Source organism: Ornithorhynchus anatinus, chromosome 3, assembly GCF_004115215.2.
Source record: "Ornithorhynchus anatinus isolate Pmale09 chromosome 3, mOrnAna1.pri.v4, whole genome shotgun sequence".
NCBI lineage: Eukaryota > Metazoa > Chordata > Mammalia > Monotremata > Ornithorhynchidae > Ornithorhynchus > Ornithorhynchus anatinus.
The window spans coordinates 20,640,976-20,661,328 of NC_041730.1; the positions used below are offsets into that span (position 1 = coordinate 20,640,976).

General features: G+C 42.4%; 2 protein-coding genes and 1 pseudogene across 2 annotated transcripts; 2 read left to right on the plus strand and 1 right to left on the minus strand.

The window, feature by feature from the left end:
- Positions 1 to 2,277: 2,277 nt before the first annotated feature.
- On the plus strand, positions 2,278 to 3,236 carry LOC100083006 (olfactory receptor 4C46-like). The gene has a single exon (XM_003430536.3). It carries the CDS (start codon positions 2,307 to 2,309, stop codon positions 3,234 to 3,236), a length of 930 nt encoding a protein of 309 aa, XP_003430584.1. The 5' UTR covers positions 2,278 to 2,306.
- Positions 3,237 to 9,887: 6,651 nt separating this feature from the next.
- Positions 9,888 to 10,813, plus strand: LOC103170090 (annotated as a pseudogene).
- A 6,739-nt stretch (positions 10,814 to 17,552) lies between these two features.
- LOC100682085 (olfactory receptor 4C12-like) lies at positions 17,553 to 18,494 on the minus strand. The gene has a single exon (XM_029059238.1). It carries the CDS (start codon positions 18,492 to 18,494, stop codon positions 17,553 to 17,555), a length of 942 nt encoding a protein of 313 aa, XP_028915071.1.
- Positions 18,495 to 20,353: the final 1,859 nt, after the last annotated feature.

Sequence of the window (20,353 nt, forward strand, 5' to 3'; positions counted from 1 at the left end):
ATCATCAGGAGCTCAGAGGTGTTGATGCATTTCCTGTTTTGTGATACGTAGTCTTTAAACCTCTGCTATTGTCATCAACCAAGGTCATGGGTTTTGGGTTCTAATCCCAGCTCTGCCACTAGTCTGTTTTGTGACCTTGGGCAAGTCATTTCATTTCTTTGGGCCTCATTTAGCGGACTGTGAGCCTCACGTGGGACAGGGACTGTGTCCAACCTAATTTGCTTCTATCCACCCCAGCGTTAGTGTAGTGCTTAGCACAGAGTAAGTGCTTAACAAATACCGTTATTATTATTATTATTATTATTATTATTATTAATCTTGGTGGTCTTTCTTTGCTGAGCACACAACCGAGAATCCATTCTCATCTACTCACTGTCCACAATGAGACCTATCTGAGTTTCTTTGTTCTAATAGGGCTACTGTGGATTTGCCACCAAGTACCTAAGAAGCAACGTAGCCTCGTGGATAGAGCACGGGCTGGACATCAGAAGGACCGGGGTTCTAATCTTAGCTGTGCCACTTGTCTGCTGTGGGACCTTGGGCAAGGCATTTAACTTCTCCGTGCCTCAGTTACCTCACCTGTAAAATGGGTATTAAGACTGAGCCCCATGAGGGAGAGGGACTGAGTCCAGCCTGCGCAACTTGTATCTACCCCAGCACTTAGTACTGTGTGAGGGACATCGTAAGTACTTAAAAATACCTTATAAAAAGGACTATTAACCAATCATATTTATTGAGCACTAACCACTTGGGAGAGTACAGTATAACAAAAGGCAGACACATTTCCTGCCCACAACCACTGTTCAAGTCGTTTCCCAGAGCTTGATTGTTTTTGAAAGTTTGGATACCAACCTTCCAATATTTTGTTTGTACCAATATCCACTCATTAGAAATTATAACAAAGACTTCAAGCTTGGCCCTACCACCAGTAGAAGTTGGAGAGATAGCAGTTACTACTCCTATCAACGGGAAGAGAATCTTCTATTGTTGAATACCAAATTCTGAGTTTATTTTGTGTTTTATGTTTCTATGTGAGATTCCTGGGTTATCTACAATCTGTTTCCTTAGCAGAACTGTCTTTTCTTCTTTCTCCGGAAAATAAATGTGCACCAATCCCACAAGAAGGAGGAAGAAACCTAAAGCTGCCATAAGAGGAGAAATAATCACAGAAGAGCATCAGGGGAATACAAAAGGTTATGGGCTTCTTGCTTGCTAAACATCTGGTTTATCATCCTCTGCCCAGTAGGATTTTAGAAGATCCTGATCCAGCAGCCTAATGCACTTTTCTCTTAGGGGAATGTGAATGTGCTTATCAGTTGGCATTTATGAGACTGGAATAGTCAGAATTACTGAGCTTTCTTGTCTATTGAAAAGGGCATGGAAATCAAAGAGTGTACTCGAGGGATGACTGCATCCAAAAGGCTGGGAAGATATTGACTGTGTTCCCAACTCCATCACTGACCATTTAGGTTACCTCTGGGTAAGTTCATTCATTCATTCGATCATACTTATTGAACACTCACTGTGTACCTAGCACTTACTAATAATAATAATGTTGGTACTTGTTAAGCGCTTACTATGTGCAGAGCACTGTTCTAAGTGCTGGGGTAGATACAGGGTAATCAGGTTGTCCCACGTGAGGCTCACAGTTAATCCCCATTTTACAGATGAGGTAACTGAGGCACAGAGAAGTTAAGTGACTTGCCCACAGTCACACAGCTGACAAATGGCAGAGCTGGGATTCGAACCCATGACCTCTGACTCCCAAGCCCATGCTCTTTCCACTGAGCCACACTGCTTCTAATCACTTGGGAGAGTACAATATAACAATAAGTAGACATTCCCTGCCCACAGTGAGCTTACAGTCTACATGGGGAGACAGATATTAATATAAAGAAATACATTTCAGAAACGTATGTAAGTCCTGTGGGCTGTGGGGGCTAAAATAAAGGGCGCAAGTCAGGGTGATGCAGAAGGGAGCGGGAGAAGAGAAAAGGGGGGTTAGGGAAGACCCCTTAGAGGAGATGTACCTTCAATAAGACTTCAAAGTGGGGGAGAGTAATTGTCTGTCAGGTATGAGGAGTTAAGTTAACCTGATCTCCTTCAATTTCTGGATGTGTGAATTGAGTACAGTAAATACTTTCCCATCCCGCCCTGGGGTTTGGAGAAAATTGACAAGATGATATAGAGATGTGGTACTTTGAGTTCTGTTACTTGATCATTTCAAAGCAAAACCAACGAGGATCATCATTTTCGATACAGAATCTGCAGCCCTCACTCGTGCCCTCATCGCCTACCCTGAGTTGATGGGTAATGAAAACAATGTGACAGAATTCATTCTACTGGGACTTACACCGAATCCAAAGATGCAGAAAGTCATCTTTGTTGTCTTTTTATTCATCTACATCATCACCGTGGTTGGAAATCTGATCATTGTGGTAACCATAACCGCCAGTCAGACTCTGGACTCCCCCATGTATTTCTTTCTGGCCTATCTGTCATTTATCGATGCCTGCTATTCTTCTGTCAACACACCTAAACTGATCGTTGACTCTCTCCGTGAGAAGAAAATCATCTATTTCAAAGGCTGTATGACTCAGGTCTTTGGAGAGCATTTTTTTGGCGGGGCCGAAGGCATCCTCCTCACGGTAATGGCCTATGACCGTTACGTGGCGATATGTAAGCCGCTGCATTACTCGACCATCATGAACCGGCGTGTGTGTGGTGTGCTGGTGGGGGTGGTCTGGATGGGAGGCCTGGTGCACGCAACCATCCAGATTCTCTTCATGGTCGACTTACCTTTCTGCGGCCCCAACGTCATCGATCACTTCATGTGTGATCTGAACCCTTTGTTGAACCTAGCCTGCACGGACACGCACACCCTCGGCCTCTTCGTAGCCGCCAACAGTGGGTTGATCTGTCTATTAAACTTCGTCATGTTGATGATCTCCTACATCGTGATCCTGCGCTCCCTGAAAGCACACAGTAAAGAGGGTAGGCGTAAGGCTCTCTCCACCTGCGTCTCCCACATCACCGTTGTCGTCCTGTTCTTCGTTCCATGCATATTTGTGTATATGCGGCCTGCCTCCACCTTCCCCTTGGATAAAGCTATTGCAGTATTTTACACGATTATAACCCCTATGCTAAACCCCCTCATCTACACCCTGAGAAACGTCCAGATGAAAAACGCCATCAGGAAACTATGGAGCAGGAAAGTGGCTTCTGAAGATAAATAGGTATCACCCTGGGAAAATAGTGATATTTACACAATTGTAGGAAGTGACAAGCATGGATTTCAGGTAACCTTTTTAGGAAAAATGTATAGGGTGTTCAAAGCTCAGTGGAGCACATGTCTTATATGTCTGTTGTATTTCCCAAGAGTTTGCTACAGTGTATTGCTAATTTGATTGCTATTTTGATGGTATTGATGCCTGTCTACTTGTTTTGTTTTGTTTTGTTGTCTATCTCCCCCTTCTAGACCGCGGGCCCATTGTTGGGTAAGGATTGTCTCTATCTGTTGCCGGATTGTACATTCCAAGTGCTTAGTACACTGCTCTGCACACAGTAAGCGCTCAATAGATGCTATTAAATGAATGAATATTGCATTCAGTAGGTGCTCAAGAAATACCACTATATGAATTACTAGAGAGTTTCTTAGCTGTGGAGGTATTCCTTCTCATTTCAGCTTACTTAGCAACCTTTACATGTTAAGAGGTTGATTTTGGTCCTGCTACAAGCGGTTTTCATTTATCGTTTTATCCTTCTCTCATCTTGAATGAGGAGAAATGAGAGGAGCCCGCTCAGTAGCACTCTGTCAGACCTGTTCTAGTTTAAAGAATAAAATAAATGTTTCTTTAGCAACAGAGTGTTGTCTTTTTCCTATGGCTCCATTGAATATCACATTATACCAGATATTAACAGTAGAATGGAGTGTTTCCCAATTTGATTCCTGCAAAGCAGGTCATAGAAGATGGGAACTCCATAGAATTTCAAAACAAACCAATGCTAACTCTTTTGCCAGTCAACAATTGGAGAGAGACATTATTAGGAAGAATGATCCCTGATAACATTCCACATGCATATTATGATGCTTAGCTATGAAGGCAGTCAAAGTGTGTTTCATTCATTGATTCTGCACTAGATTAATAAAATCAGAAAACAAAAACAACTTGAAGGAGCCCAAGATCAAATCAGAAGCATTGGAACTGGGTGTCAAACTATTCCACCCCCAAAAAAAACTGCTAAAATAGGTCCATGTCCAATCTGAGGGATCATTGTTTGCATAAGCCTGCAACTGCTACTGAAAATGAGAGCTGTTAGGAACCATTCTGGATCCACTGTGAGAAGCAGCATGTCCCTCTGGAAAGAACACAGGCCTGGGAATCAGAGGATCAAGGTTCTAATTCTGGCTCCTCCACTTATCTGCTGTGTGACCTTGGGCAAGTCACTTCACTTCTCTGTACCTCAGTTCCCCCACTTGTAAAATGGGGTTTAAGGCTTTGAGCCCCATGAGGGGTAGGGACTGTGTCCACCTTGATTATGTCATATCAACCTCAGGCCTTACTACTACTACTAATAATAATGTTAGTATTTAAGCACTTACTATGTGCAAAGCACTGTTCTAAGTGCTGGGGAGAATACATGGTGATCAGGTTGTCCCACGTGGGGCTCACAGCCTTTATCCCCATTTTACAGATGAGGTAACTGGGGCTCAGAGAAGTTAAGTGACTTGCCCAAAGTCATACAGCTGACAAGCGGGACAGTGCCTGGCACATAGTAAGCACTTAACAAATACCATTTACAAAAAAAGAGAAAAGGAAAAGACAGAGGTGCTTGTGGTGAGGAAGGAAGAGCAGGGAAAGGGACAAATCTGTCAGCTGGTTTTTACCTTACTCTCAGGGACACAAGCTATTACCTGATAGCGAATGTATTGGTTCCAAGTGCCATCACAGAAGAAGACCCAAGAAGTTATTAAGCATTTGATTAATCAGGCCTAGATGTACTTCAGAGGGAAGATGTGGCTCTATCCGGAGGAGGTGCCCAAGGCATTGAGACTTTCCATCATGCTTCACAGCCTTGCTCAAAAATACAAAATGCCTCTCCTGGTGCAAAGTCTCATCCTCAATGACAGAGTATTCTACATAATTGAGAGTCAGTAAGAATGAGTTACCCCAACCGACACCATGAAACTAGGACGAATGCTCCAAGCTGGTATCATCAGCCAATCGTTTTGCAGACTTGGAACGGCTCAGAAACAGCATGACCTAGTGGATTAAGCACAGTCTTGGGCATCAGAGGATCTGGGTTCTAATCTCAGTTCTGCCATTTCTCCGCTGTGTGACCCTGGGCAAGTCACTGCTCTGTGCCTCAATTACCTCATTTGGTTAAATGGGGATTAAGACCGTGAGTTCTTTATGGGACATAGACTGCTAGCTTGTATCTTCCTCAGTGCTTAGTACAGTGTCTGGCACATAGCACTTAGCAAATACCATTTAAAAGAAAAAGCCAGGAGGGTGCAAGAGGCAGAGTCTTTGCCTTAATTCCAGGGGAAACCATGCCAATGGGAAGACAGTTCTGGGTCACTGGCAAGATGGAGTTGCACTGGAACTCTGAGTCCTGCTAGGTGATCCCGGGTGTGTAGATGGGTTGTTGGGCTGCCATCAAAATGGCCCTTCCCTTTGGAGGAGTCAGCTATTGGAGAAGAGACTTCCAAACTGTCAGCTCATTATGGGCAGGGAACGTACCTATTACTGTTACATTCTCTAAAGTGTTTAGTACAGTGCTCTACACTTAGTAAGCACTCAGTAAATACCATTGACAATGAAAGGATTCCCCCTAGGCAGAGAGGGCTCCTTTGTCTAATGTGTCTCTGTTGAATTCCTTACAGGCATGGTAGGCCTGGGATCATAAGGCACTCTATCCCTCTTTCTAGGCCCTATCCAAGTTAGGAACTGACCATCCCCAGGGATTTCAAAATGATGGGTAGTGGTTAGAAAGGCCCATCCCCAGTCAACACAAATAATGCACTAATTGCTTCTACTGAGGCTGTGACAAGAACAGTTTCCGCTTTCCCAGACCCTCCCACAGTTTCCCCTGCAATCTGTCTTGCGCGTGGGCTCTTTCTGGCCTCACTGACAGTTTCAAACTTACCTATTGCCCATAGAGTTGATCAGAAAAATTAGGGAAGCTGTGTGCCCTAACGGAAAGAACACAGGCGTTGGAGTCAGAGGATCTGAGTTCTAATCCTAACTCAAGGTAAGGATTCCCGCCTCATTGGCTTTCACAGTTTATTCCTAAGTTTCTTTATCTCATCTGAAGTCATTTAACTAAAAAAAAACTTTTTTACTATTTTCTGTGATATTTTGGCAATGTCCCCGATTCTCAAAAATATGTTTGTCAATTCTAATGATAATGCCATGACTCTGCACAGATTTTTATAACCTTATTGTAAAGGTCATATAAATGTGGGGCATCACAAAACAACTGATTGTGGAGAGATAGTCAGTAGTTCACCTAAATTTTGTTTTTATTGTTTTTATGGTATTTGTTAAGCACTTATTATGCACCGTTCATTGTTCTAAAGGCTGGGGCAGATACAAGCTAATCAGGATGGACACATTCCATGTCCCTCATGGAGGTCAGAATCTTAATCCCCACTTTACAGATGAGGTAAATGAGGCCCAGAGAGGTTACATGACTTGCCCAAGGTCACAACAGCAGAGAGTGGTGGAGCTCAGATTAAAACTCAAGTCCTTCTGACTCCCAGGCCTGTGCTTTACCCACTAGGAAACACAGTTTCTCAATATTATTAAGCAATATTATTGTCTAGGAATTCATCTTTGATCAAAAATTTTAAAGAAGTCTTGTGGCATCTCCCTGAACTGTGAGAATAATAGTTTGGAAGGAATTCCTGTAGGTGAGAGATGTACATTGGCGTTCACTGTTACACACTGATGAGGAGAGAATGTTTGGAAACCAACATTTGAACACAGGATTGAAGTGATGTATTGATCAATCCAGTATCCTAAAATCATCCACTAACCAAGAGGTGATATAGAAAGTTGGGTGAAAGTATATAAGTGAAAACAAAGAGATAGAATTCATTTTACTTGTTGAAATCGTGCTCCAACCGAACTCTGATTATGAGAGTTAGTCATGTTAGACTATCAAGAACTGACATTCACTTACATCACATTACTTTCCTACTTGAGTTATTTTTCAGTGATGGGCTGGCTGCAGACTAGTTACACAAACTCCCCTTCCCCCAGATAAAGTCTTTTTGAAGGCACATCTGCAAGAGGCCTTGCCCAACTAAACTCTCATTTCCTCTTCTCCCATTCCCTTTTGCATCCCTTCTGCACTTGGATTTGTACCCTTTATTCTCTCCTCCCTCAGCCCCACAGCATTTATGTACATATCCTTAATTTATTTCTGATAATGTCTTTCTCCTCGTCTCAACTGTAAGCTTATTATGGGCAGGAAACATATCTACCAATTCTGTTTTATTAAACTCTCCCAATCACTTTGTACAACGTTATGCCCACAGTAAATGTTCAATACACTTGATTGATTGGTTGATTGATTGGTTAGCAGGATGTCTGGCACATATTCAGAAAGGTTTGCTACACCGTTTCCAGTTCCCATTTCCTTTGTGCTCATCACTGGTATGAGCACCAGAATCCTCCTGTTGGATGCAATTCTTTAAGAAAATAAAATCATTCTACCTGTTCTGGTCACTGTCTTCTCAGACTCCCTATTAATAGTAGTAATAATATTAGGAGGAGGAGGAGGAGGAGGAGGGGAAGAAGAGGGGAGGAGAATAAAGGGGAGAAGAAGAAGTGCTTAGTACAGTGCTCTGCACATAGTAAGCACTCAATAAAAACTATTGAATGAGAAGTAATATTTATTGAGTACCCACTGGGAGTAAAGGACTGTACTTATCACCTGGAAAACAGAAAATAAAGACATGACACTTCTGTACATACCTTTAAATTATATATTATAAATTATTTATTTAATAATAGTAATGTTAGTATTTGTTAAGTGCTTACTGTGTGCAGAACACTGTTCTAAGCACTGGGGTAAATACAGGGTAATCAGATTGTCCTACGTGAGGCTCACAGTCTTAATTCCCATTTTACAGATGAGGTAACTGAGGTCCAGTGAAGTGACTAGCCCAAATTCACACAGCTGACAAGTGGCAGAGCCGGGATTAGAACCCATGACCTCTGACTCCCAAGCCCGGGCTCTTTCACCCGAGCCACAGGAGCTGGTAGCTGAAACTATGAAAATGGGTAACCACCAAGAGAGAATGGGTGTAGAAGCAGGGGGAATTCATAACAGAGCTTTATGAAAGAGTCTGACATAGAATACCAGCAATTGGATCGACTCTGAACCTGAAGCTAAAGCTAAATTATTGACCGCACAAGAAATTTTGCTGAGCTCTTAGCTTTATTGGTCTTAAAAGCTTCAAAAGCTCCACAAAATATATTGTATTTAATTATATTGTTTTCTCTGTTCTTTCTGAACTTCTCTCCGTGTCTTTGAATTCTGGTACTTTATGGCTCTGTGGTTCTGACCCTGTCTCTCCCCATCTGGGATTCTGGTTTTACCTTTCTGAATCCCTCTGTGACTCCATTTGTGACTCTCTTTCCCTTTGCTTCCCTGTTTGTGTGTGTTTTCAGTGACTGTGTGAGGCTTTTGGGAGGTTTCCTCTCACTTCCTTAGAAACCCCCGATTCACCAACCCCTTATCTCTGCCCACTGCTGTCATGGTGAAGTGGACAGAACATGGGCCTGGCTCCACCACTTGTCTGCTTTATGACTTTGGGCAAGCCACTTAGCTTCTCTATGCCTCAGTTACCTCATCTGATCCTAATGTTTAGGGACTTTGTAACATTCCTTTCTTTTCCTCATATAACCATAACTTTCCCTCTAGTGTAATCAATTCTGAATTTGTCCACAAATTGGTTCAAACCCTTCTTATAGCTCCCATCCCTCTGTGTCTGCACAACTTCCTTTGCTCACCAGGTGCTCACCAACTGCTGCATGAAGAAGCATTTCCTTTGAGTTGTCTTGAAACTAGCACCTTCGTGCTTTGATGGTTCTCCCCACATCCTGGGGTTGGGGATTTAGTGAACCCCAAGGAGAAGAGCGGTGAGAAGCAATGTGACCTAATGGAAAGACACTGGGAGTCAGGAGATCTGTGTTCTAGTTCTGACTTTGCCATGCTTTTTTATTGTATTTATTAAACGCTTACTCTGTGCCAGGCACTGTAATGAGTGCTGGAGTATTTGCAAGCTACTCAGGTAGGACACAGTCCTTGTTCCACCAGAGCCTCACAGTCTTAATCCCCATTTTACAGATGAGGTAACTGATCAGGGAATGCCCTCCCTCCTCAAATCCACCAATAACTCTTCCCCCCTTCAAAGTCCTACTGAAGGCTCACCTCCTCCAAGAGGCCTTCCCAAGCTAAGCCTTCCTTTTCCTCAGGTCCCCCTCCCTTCTACCTCACTCTGAGTCGCTCTTTTTGCCCTTCCCACTCCCCGCCCCACAGCATTTATATGTATATATGTGTACATCTATAATTATATTTATATTGATGCCTGCTTACTTATTTTGATGTGGATATAATTCTATTTATTTATATTGATGCCTGCTTACTTGTTTTGATGTCTGTCTCCCCCCTTGTAAACCAAGCGATTATTACAGTACTCTGCACACAGTAAGTGCTCAATAAATACGAATGAATGAATGAATGAATGAAAGTGTTTTGAGCTCCTTTATGAAGTATCATTTAATCATCTCAAGACAAACCTAGCAAGGATCATCGTTCTCTTTACCGAATCTGCTGCTCTCACTTGTGAACTTATTACCTACCTCGAGTTGATGGGGAATGAAAACAATGTGACAAAATTCATTCTGCTGGGACTCACACGGGATCCAAAGATGCAGAAAATTATCTCTGTTGTGTTTTTAATTTATCATCACTGTGGTGGGAAACCTGATCATCGTGTTAACCGTAGCTTCCAGTCAGACTCTGGATTCCCCCGTGTATTTCTTTCTGGCTCACTTGTCCTTCATCGATGCCTGCTATTCCTCAGTCAACAAATCTAAACTGATCGGCGAATCCCTCTCTGAGAACAAAATCATCGACTTCAAAGGCTGTATGACCCAGGTCTTTGGAGAGCATTTTTTTGGTGGGACTGAGATCATTCTCCTCACAGTGATGGCCTATGATCGTTACGTGGTGATATGTCAGCCGTTGCATTACACGACCATCGTGAGCAGATGTCCCTGTAGCTCACTGGTGGCCGTGACCTGGGCCGGAAGCTTCCTTCAAGCCACAGTTCAAGTTCTCTTCATGGTGCACTTACCGTTCTGTGACCCCAATGTCACTGACCATTTCATGTGCGATTTACACCCCTTGCTGAAACTGGTCTGCTCCGATACTCACACCTTGCGCCTGCTGGTTGCTGTTAACAGTGGCGGCATGTGTGTTAATCTTTGTCCTGTTGATGAGCTCCTCTGTCTTCATCTTGCACTCCCTGAAGACCCACAGTGCCATGGGTAGGCTCAGAGCTCTCTCCACCTGTGCCTCCCACTTTACCGTCCGTTGTCATCTTCTTCTTTATCCCATGTATTTTTAAATATGTGCAGCACTCAACTACCTCATCATTGACAAGGCTCTTGCAGTATTTTATACTATGATAACCCCCATGCTAAATCCCTTCATCTACACGTTGAGAAATGCAGAGATGAGAAATGCCATTAGAAAGGCAGTGAGCAAAACAATGACTCTTGGCTTCGAATAAATGGCAACTTAGGAAAAGAGTTATTAATACAAATGAGGAAATGAGCTGCAGAGTACTCGTCCCCTCTTTTTTGGAGAACACATACTGTATTGATCAAGGGAAACTTGGTCGATGGTTTTCATCGATTTTAGATCAGAGGTTAAATGAACATCATTTCTTTGATAATTTGGAAATCTTCCAGTTTCAGTTGCTGTTTTACCACCATCCTGCAGCTACTTGTCATTCATTTATAGCCTTTTCTAACGCAAGCATAGAGAATAAAGGAAAGGAGTGTCATTAAAGCACTTAGTACATTAAGTGCTTAGTACAGTGCTCTGCACATAGTAAGCGCTCAATAAATACTATTGAATGAATTAAAGGATGAGGAGGAGCATGGTCTAATAGAAAGATCATAAGCCTGGGAGTTGGAGGAAGTGGATTCTAATCCCAGCTCTGCCAGTGGCCTGTTGTGTGACTTTGGGCAAGTTGCTTAACATCTCTGTTGCCTCTTCTGTAAATTGGGGATGAAATATCTGTTCTCCCTCCTACTTAGGCTGCGAACCCCACATGATACAGGGACCGAGTCCTATCTGATTAGCTTGTGTCTACTCCAGCACTTAGTACAATAGTTCACTCATAGTAAGCATTTAAAAAAAAATAATAATAATGGACACTGTGAGAACTACTCTGACAAAGTATTTATTGAAACCCACTATGAACTCTACTAAATTCAGGTCACTGTAATAAATAATAATAATAATTATGGCATTTGTTAAGCATTTACTATGTGCTGAGCACTGTTCTAAGCACTGGGGTAGTTACAGGGTAATCAGATTGTCCCACGTGGGGCTCATGTTTTTTAATCCCCATTTTTACAGATGAGGTAACTGAGGCACAGAGAAGTTAAGTGACTTGCCCAAGGTCACACAGCAGACAAGTGGCAGAGCCAGGATTAGAACCCATGACCCCTGACTCCCAAGCCAGGGCTCTTTCCACTAAGCCATACTGCTTGCTTGGGATGGGAAAATGTAAAGAAGCCTTCCCTGCCCACTAGTAGCATACATTTTAATTCAATGAGAGATGCGCATTAATTTGGGGGTGGCTTTACCCTATTGTACTGTCTTATGTTGTTGAGTCATCTCCAACCCACACCAACCCCAAGGACATCTCTCAAGCAGATCACCCCAGTTCCATCTGCAATCGTTCTGGTAACGTATCCATGGAGTTTTCTTGGTAAAATATGGAAGTGGTCTACCATTGCATTCTTCCTCACACTAAATGAGTCTCCATCCTCGACTCTCTCCCATGTTGCTGCTGCCCAGCACAGGTGAGTTTTGACTCATAGCAGGTGGCCTTCCACTCGCTAGCCACTGGCCAAGCTAGGAATGGAATGGACAGGCCTCTGCTTGACTCTCCTTCCCACAGCCAAGATTGGGAGAGTACTGGAAATTCTCCAGATGCGATCCTGAGAGGGTGCTTTACCCTATAACTTTACTGAATAATGGGTCAGAGAAGGTTTCAAGATAAATCAATAGTATTTACCGCATGCTTACTGTGTGCAGAATACTGAATTAAGAACCTAGAAAAGGACAGTACAACAGAATAGGTATACATGATTCCTGCCCACAAGGACCTTACAGTCTATAAGGGGAGACATACATTACATTTGTAGATGAGGTCACTGAGGCATAGAGAAGTTAAGTGACTTGCCCAAGGTCACACAGCAGACATATGGCAGATCCAAGATTATAACCCAGGTTCTCTGATTCTCAAGCTTGAGCTCTTTCTAGGAACCACTTCTCTAGGAACCACTTGTCAGCAAATTGCTATGGACTAGCAATTAATTTGAAAATCGAAGATTTTTTTTCCCACCCTATATACAAACAAGAATCTCCAACAATGACCCAGACCTAAATACTGACCCTCAATTCTTCACATCCTTAAATGATGCAAAAATAGAAAAAGAAGTAGAAAATAGAATCAAGACCATTAATGCTTCCTTTTAGAGAGTGGGAGCCTATATGGCATCCAGATCCAAATGAATCTGAAGGAGGGTGGAGCAATTATATTACACAAAAGAGAGAAACCTCATAGTCTACTGGAAAAACCACGGGGCTGGGAGTCAGAGGATCTGGGTTCTAATCCCAGATCTGCCACTTGTCTGCTGTGTGACCTTGGACAAATCACTTGACTTCTCTGTGCCTCAGTTATCTCTCCTATAAAATGGGGGTTAAAGCTGTGGGCCCCATGTAGAACACGGACTGTCTCCAACCTGACCATTTTGTATTTACCCCAGTGCTTAGAATATTGCCTGACACAGTAAGCACTTAACAAATATCCAAAATGGGGGAAAGGGAGCATCTTTATATGCCCACAGTGTGGAAGTAATTGTTAGTCACACTTACGTAGCCCAGTAAAAATCTCAATGGTGGCATCCTTAAACCCAAAAGATGAGATATAAATTCCTTATGTCTTCACCCATTCTGCAGCACATCCTTGAGCTTCTTGTTTAGTTTTCTTGAAATCCTATCTCTACTTAATGTCCCCTTCTTCACCTATTTTGCCTCCAAATTAACTGTAAATGTAGCTGTGACTTGTTTCCAGAAAGAAAACTCTGGTGGTGATTGGTCTTATTGTCAAACATGGTGTTAATTTCCTAAAGCCAAATGGAGCTCTCTCCTAATGTTTAGCTTTGACAAATAGTCTTTTTTTAATTATTTTGCCCCTTTTTCTGCTAAATTTATACCCAGGAATTATCCAGACAGGCAGTGATACATAGGAAACTGAAATCCAGTTCAATTTTTTTGAATGCAGTGCTACAACAATGATGAAGACTTGTTAAATAGTCTTAATTCTAGCTACTACACTCTCCATAATCCTAATCAGCATTTCCCATTTAGGAAATTGGAATTTTAATAACTAAAGCAAACATTTCCCTTATATTAAAAGATATCAATTACCACTTTTAACCAAATTCTCAGTATTTCCTAGTCCAAAGTCATTGTTGACATTTTTGACACATTTCTCAAATAATAATAATAATAACAATAATCATATTAGTTAAGCACTTCCTATGTGCCAGGCACTGCACTAAGCACTAGGGTAGGTACAAGCAAACCAGGTTGGATGCAGTCCCTTGTCCCACATAAGACTCACAGTCTCAATCCCCATTTTACAGATGAGGTAGCAGAGGCACAGAGAAGTTAATTGACTTGCCCAAGGCCACACAGCAAACAAGTGGCAGAGCAGGGATGAGAACCCATGACCTTCTGACTCCCGGGTCATTGCTCTATCCACTAGGCCAGGCTGCTAGAATATATCCTATACCTATAACTGAAATTTTAACATTTGTAATTGTGGAGTGATGTTACAGTTTCAGACAATTATTATGACTGGTTTTTGACCAATTGTAAACAAGAGGAGCTCTGTTTTCTTTTGAGCTTAGTCACAGTCTTAGGATCTGTTGTATTGTGCTCTCCCCAAGTGCTTAGTACAGTACCCTGCAAATAGCAAGTGCTCAATAAATACCACTGACTGATTTAGGTTCTTATGCTCCTGATATCTTTTGGCTCCACATTATTACATGGATATTGTTGTACTGGGTCTTGGCTTTCAGACTCCCATTAATATTTTGGTTTCTCTCTTGGAATACTGTAGTGGCAGTGGTTTTTACTCAATACCTTTTGATTCTTGTCAAATTTATTTATTTATCCTCTTTATCCTCTTTGAAAGGTCTTAAATGTCTTGTTTCTTGTGCCAGATATGAAATGTACTTGCCAGAAAAGCCAAATATTTCATTGTTACATGTTACTCTTATTTCTCTTTTGAGAGACTTGCTCACCTGTATTCCATTTTGATTAATTTTAACCCCATCACTCAGCAAACTGAAATTCCCTTTGAGCTACATTACATTTATCTTTATTCAGTTTTGCATCTATATTATGAATTTTAATCACTGTTGCTCAGTAATTCAATTCTGGGGACATGGAGTTCTCTTCAGAAACATAAAGCATTTAGATCAACATGAAAAACAATCTTTTGACATTGTCCTTAAGTAATCCTGCCAAGTGACTCATTTTTCAATAAATCCCCAACTGTTACATCAACAGTACTAAATATCTCTCTCTGCTGAGGAAGCCGAGTTATTTCAAAAAATCTCCTGACAAGCAATATTTGAAAAACAGACAGAGCTAGTCCTTTAGGGGGTTTATCACTCACTGCAGAATATGCTTTATATGAATGTCTGTTTCTCCGGAGATGAGAGGGAAGGTTCTGGATGTTTTCTTGAATCGGTCATCCTCTATGACAGGTACAGGTCTTCTGAGGCTCAGACTTGGAACATCTAGCTGAAGGTTGAATTTCAGTCATGAACACCAAGAATACCACAATAGGAATATGATTGAATGACTGAACTCCAGAACAGTGACCATTATCTTCTAGGCCATAATTTTGAGGAGAAAATTCATAGCAATTTCTTCATTCCATAATAGTTCTACATGATTCTACTCTCTCCACATCTAGAGTGTAAGCTTGTTGTGAGCAGAAATTGTGTCTCCCAACTCTGTTATACTGTACTCTCCTAAGTTATTTGTACAGGGCTCTACACACAGTAAGTGCTCATTAAATATGATTTATTGATTATTTGCCTTATCTCTTTCCATCCATTCTCTAGGGACTTTAAGGATAAAGGAGTCGCTTCATTCAGGAGTCAACAAGAAAAAGGAAGGGACAAAATAGGATTAATTTGCGATGGTATTTGCTAAGCACTTACTCTGTGCCAAGTGCTGATATCAATCAGGTCAGTTCCTGTCTCACATGAGGCCCACAGTCTAAGCAGGAGGAAGAACAGGTATTGAATCCCCATTTTACAACTGAGCTACCTGCAGAGAAGTGAAGTGACTTTTCCAAGATCACACAGCAGACAAGTGGCAATCTGGGAGTAGAACCCAAGTCCTCTGACTCCCAGACCTGTGCTCTTTCCACTAGGCCACGCCACTTTCTGTTATCATATTATCACGGGATGCCACTTAGTTAGAAGTGAGTAAGGACTGAGTCTAGCTGAGAAAGGAGTGATTATTCAAGAACATTTATTCAGCACCTTAAATGATAACAAGGGGACCGGTCCCTCTAGGTGTAAGCTCACATTGGGAAGGGATCTGTTATATAATAATGATGGTATTTGTTAAGCGCTTACTATGTGCCAAGCACTGTTCCTATCTGTACTCTCCCAAGTGTTTAGTTCAGTGCTCTCACACAGTAAGCGCTAAGCAGCGTGGCTTAGTGGAAAGAGCCGGGCTTGGGAGTTAGTGGTCCTGGGTTCCAATACCGGCTCCGCCACTCAACAGCTATGTGACCTTGGGCAAGTCACTTAACTTCTCTGTGCCTCAGTTACCTCATCTGTAAAATGGGGATGAAGACTGTGAGCCCTACGTGGGACAACCTGATTACCTTGTATCTACCCCAGTGCTTAGAACAATGCTTGGCACATAGGAAGCAAATAGTTTTCTACCATTCTTGTTTGTATGTTTTTCCTCTCCTTGCAGTTAGAGTACTTTGATTTGTCATCTCAAAGCTTCCCTCAGTGGGAGAGAGTGTGCAGAGAAACTGAAGAATTCAGCAATGCTCTCAGCAGTTGTGCCTCTGGGAAACTGGGTGCCATTTTGCAAATGGAGTGATTGACCCTCAAAATGCTAACAGCCTGAACTGCTCTTTTTTAGACCTCTCCAACCCATCCCACCCACTGCAAGTCCCACCTGGACTTGGTGAACAGCAGAAGATTCCATTTGAAATTATCCTCAAGTAAGGTGGCTTAATGGAAAGAGCAGGGGCTTGGGAGAGTCAGAGGATGTGGGTTCTACTGCCAGCTCTGCCACTTGTCTCTGTGTGACCTTAGGCAAGTCACTTAACTTCTCTGTGCCTTAGTGACCTCATCTGTAAAACGGGGATTAAGACTGTGAGCCCCATGTGGGACAACCTGATTGCCTTGTATCTACCCCAGCGCTTAGAACAGTGTTTGGCACATAGTAAGTGCTTAACAAACACCTTAAAAACAGGCATGAACAACCTCTCTGTGCCCATCTCAGGCAATTAATTATTATATTATCCCTCTGGACAGAGATACCCTCCACTGATTATAGCCAGACATAACTGGTCTAATAGAACATTAAGACAAAGACACCATGAATAATGCTACTGTTTGGGTGGCTTTTTTTTGTTTGGGGTTTTTTTGGTAAATTAGAGTAGATAGTAGTGTTCATCCAGGAAACAGACCCCAAACTCTAGCAGCAGGTGGATTGAGAAGCAGCATGGTGTAGTGGATAGAGCATGGCCCGGGAGTCAGAAGGTAAAGGGTTCTAATCCCAGCTCTGCCATTTGTCTGCTGTGTGACCTTGGGCAAGTCACTCCACTTCTCTGTGCCTTAGTTTCTTCATCTGCAAAATGAGGATTAAGACTGTGAGCGCCACGTGGGACAGAGACTGCACCCAACCCAATTTCCTTGTATCCCCCCCCCCCAGCCTTTAGTATAGTGTCTGGCACAAAGTAAGCACTTAACAAATACCATACCAGAAAGCTAAGAACACACACTACCCACTCCTGGAAGAAGATTGGAAAGAAGCACCTAAAATCTGGAGCAGTTTCTAAATAAGGAAAGGGAATACACGATTAAAGTTTCTGCCCACGAACACCAATGACCACATCTCTCCTGATCAATTTTCTCTTAGAAAGTCAGCTGCTTCTCTCATTTGTGTGACCATGAGTTTCATTTTGGACCATTTATCTTGTGGCTTGACACTTTTCTTCTGCATAGTTTCCTCATGGCATTTTTCACCTCTGCATTTCTCAGCGTATAGATTAGGGGGTTTAGCATGGGGGCTACCACGGTATAAAACACAGCCACGGTTTTATCCACAGGCAAAGTGGTCATGGGTCGCATATACACAAATATGCAGGGAATAAAGGATAAGACAACAACAGTGATGTGGGAGATGCAGGTGGAGAGGGCTCTGCGTCTCCCTTCCAAGCTGTGAGTTTTCAGGGAGCGTAAGATGATGACATAGGAAAGCGTCAACAGGAAGAAATTGAACAAGCAGATCAACCCGCTATTGGCCGCTACAAAGAGACCGAGGTTTCGGGTGTCGCTGCAGGCGAGTTTCAGCAAAGGGTACAGATCACACATGAAGTGATCGATCACATTGGGGCCACAGAATGGCAATCTAACCGTGAGGAGAATCTGGATCGTTGCGTGAAGAATCCCCCCCATCCAAATGACCCCCACCAGCAGCCTGCATAACCGCCTATTGACAATGGTCGGGTAGTGCAGAGGCTTACAGATGGCCACGTAGCGATCGTAGGCCATCACTGTGAGGAGGAGGATCTCAGCACCTCCAAAGATATGTTCTGCATAGACCTGGGTCATGCATCCTTCAAAGGAGATGGTGTTCTTCTCCCGGATGGAGTCTGCAATCAGTTTGGGAGCTGAGGAAGAAGAATAAATCATATCTATGAAGGACAAATGATTAAGAAAAAAGTACATGGGACAGCCAAGAGTCTTGCTGCTGTTTATGGTTGCCATGATGAGCAAGTTGCCAATCACAGTAACGCTGTAGACGGCTAAAAACACGACAAATATTATTTTCTGCATCCCTGGATTCTGTGTAAGTCCCAAAAGAATGAATTCTGTCACATTGTTTTCATTCTCCATTCAGTCTAGGGTAACAGTGAGCACACAGATGAGAGTCACTTTTCCTGCTGAGGAAACACAAAGATAATGAACATCCTCACTACTGACATCTCAAATTTATATGAGCTACTTGTCCATGGAGCATCAGATCAGTCTGTCCTGTTGTATTCTAGCTCAAATGCTCCATTACTGACTAACTGAGGGAGCTAAAATTGCCTCTGACCTCCGGTGGGCACTCCTTTCATCAAAAAGCAATAATGATAATTGTTTATTATGTGTCAAGAACTGTTCTAAGCCCTAGGGAAGATACATGATAATCAGGACAAAGTCCTTTATCTCACAGAGCATTCACAGTCTAAGTCGGAGATACAACAGGTATTTAATCTCCATTTTACAAATGAGGTAACTGAGGCACAGAAAAGTTAAGTGACTTGCCCAAGGTCACACAGCAGGCACTTGGCAGAGCTAGAATTAGAACCCAGGTCCTCCGACCCCAATGGTGCTCTTCCAGTGCTTAGAACAAGCCTGGCACAGAGTAAGCGCTTAACAAATACTGTAATCTTTATTAATATTATTTCCACTAGGCCACACTGCTCCTCAATGTATGCTATTCTTGCTTGATGAGCCCCATGTGGGACAAGGACTGTGGCCAACACTATTACCTTATATCTACCCCAGCTCTTAGAACAGCGCTTGGCACATAGGCATTTTACAAATGTCATCATTATTATTATTATCATTATCCATGAACCAAAAGCATGAAACAAGACTGCAGTTTGATCAAGGCTCAATCAAAATCTCTTCAACTGAAGGTAAGGTACTCATGGTCTGGGGACACCTCTACCAACGCTGTTATTGAGAAGCAGTGAGGCTCAGTGGAAAGTGGATAGAGCCCAAGCCTGGGAGTCAGAAGGTCTTGGGTTCTAATCCCGGCTCCTCCACTTGCCTGTTGTGTGGCCTTGGGCTAGTCATTAAGTCACTTACCTTCTCTGTGCCTCAGTTACCTCATCTGTAAAATGAGGATTGAGCCTGTGAGCCCCACATGGGGCATGGCTGGGTCCAACTCAATTTGCTGATATCCACCCCAGCAATTAGTACAGTGCTGGCATATAGTAAGCACATAATTATTATTATTATTATTATCTAGGGAACAAGGCAGGAGCACCATCACGGTTTAGGTCTGCAGACTCAATGATGACCATTTTAAAGTAGAAGCAAGACCAGCAGGTGTCAAAGGTCAGCCCTCCAGTGAACCACGTAGGAGCCATTTCAGCAATTTCTCTTTGCTGACCCACCAGGTCATCTGGGCACAAAGGGAGCAAAGAATAGAACATACTTGGCCACAGTTTATGTCACAGGTCTTCAAATAAAACCAGCTGTGTTTGGGGACGGATAACATTGAGAATTACTACATAAATCATAATGTAGTTATGATTTATGCATAACTACATACTGACCGGGTTGCTCAAAATGGCTGAAAGATTTAGTCCTTTTTTCAAGATGAAAGTTATTTTTTTTAATTTATACCTACAGCAAATTATACCTTCTTCTCCATAATGAGAGGATCACTCCAGGTCAGGGGGTCGCAAACACTGTACAGGTAACAGAAGGATGCAAAAACATTTTGAAATTCCACATTGAATAAACTTTTGAGCTCTCCCTATTCCTTTGTTTTATATAAATATCACCACTCGTGAAGTTTTTTTTCAAAATCAGATTCATTTTTTGAGTCTAATATTAGTATTCAGCATTTATCAGAAGTGACGATGCACACCAGCAAATCATAAGACTGTAAATCATAACAGTTGTTCAATGCATTTCTGCAGCCATGATGTAGGATGCAATAAGAAATCCAGATTCAAGAATTCGAACATGCTTCC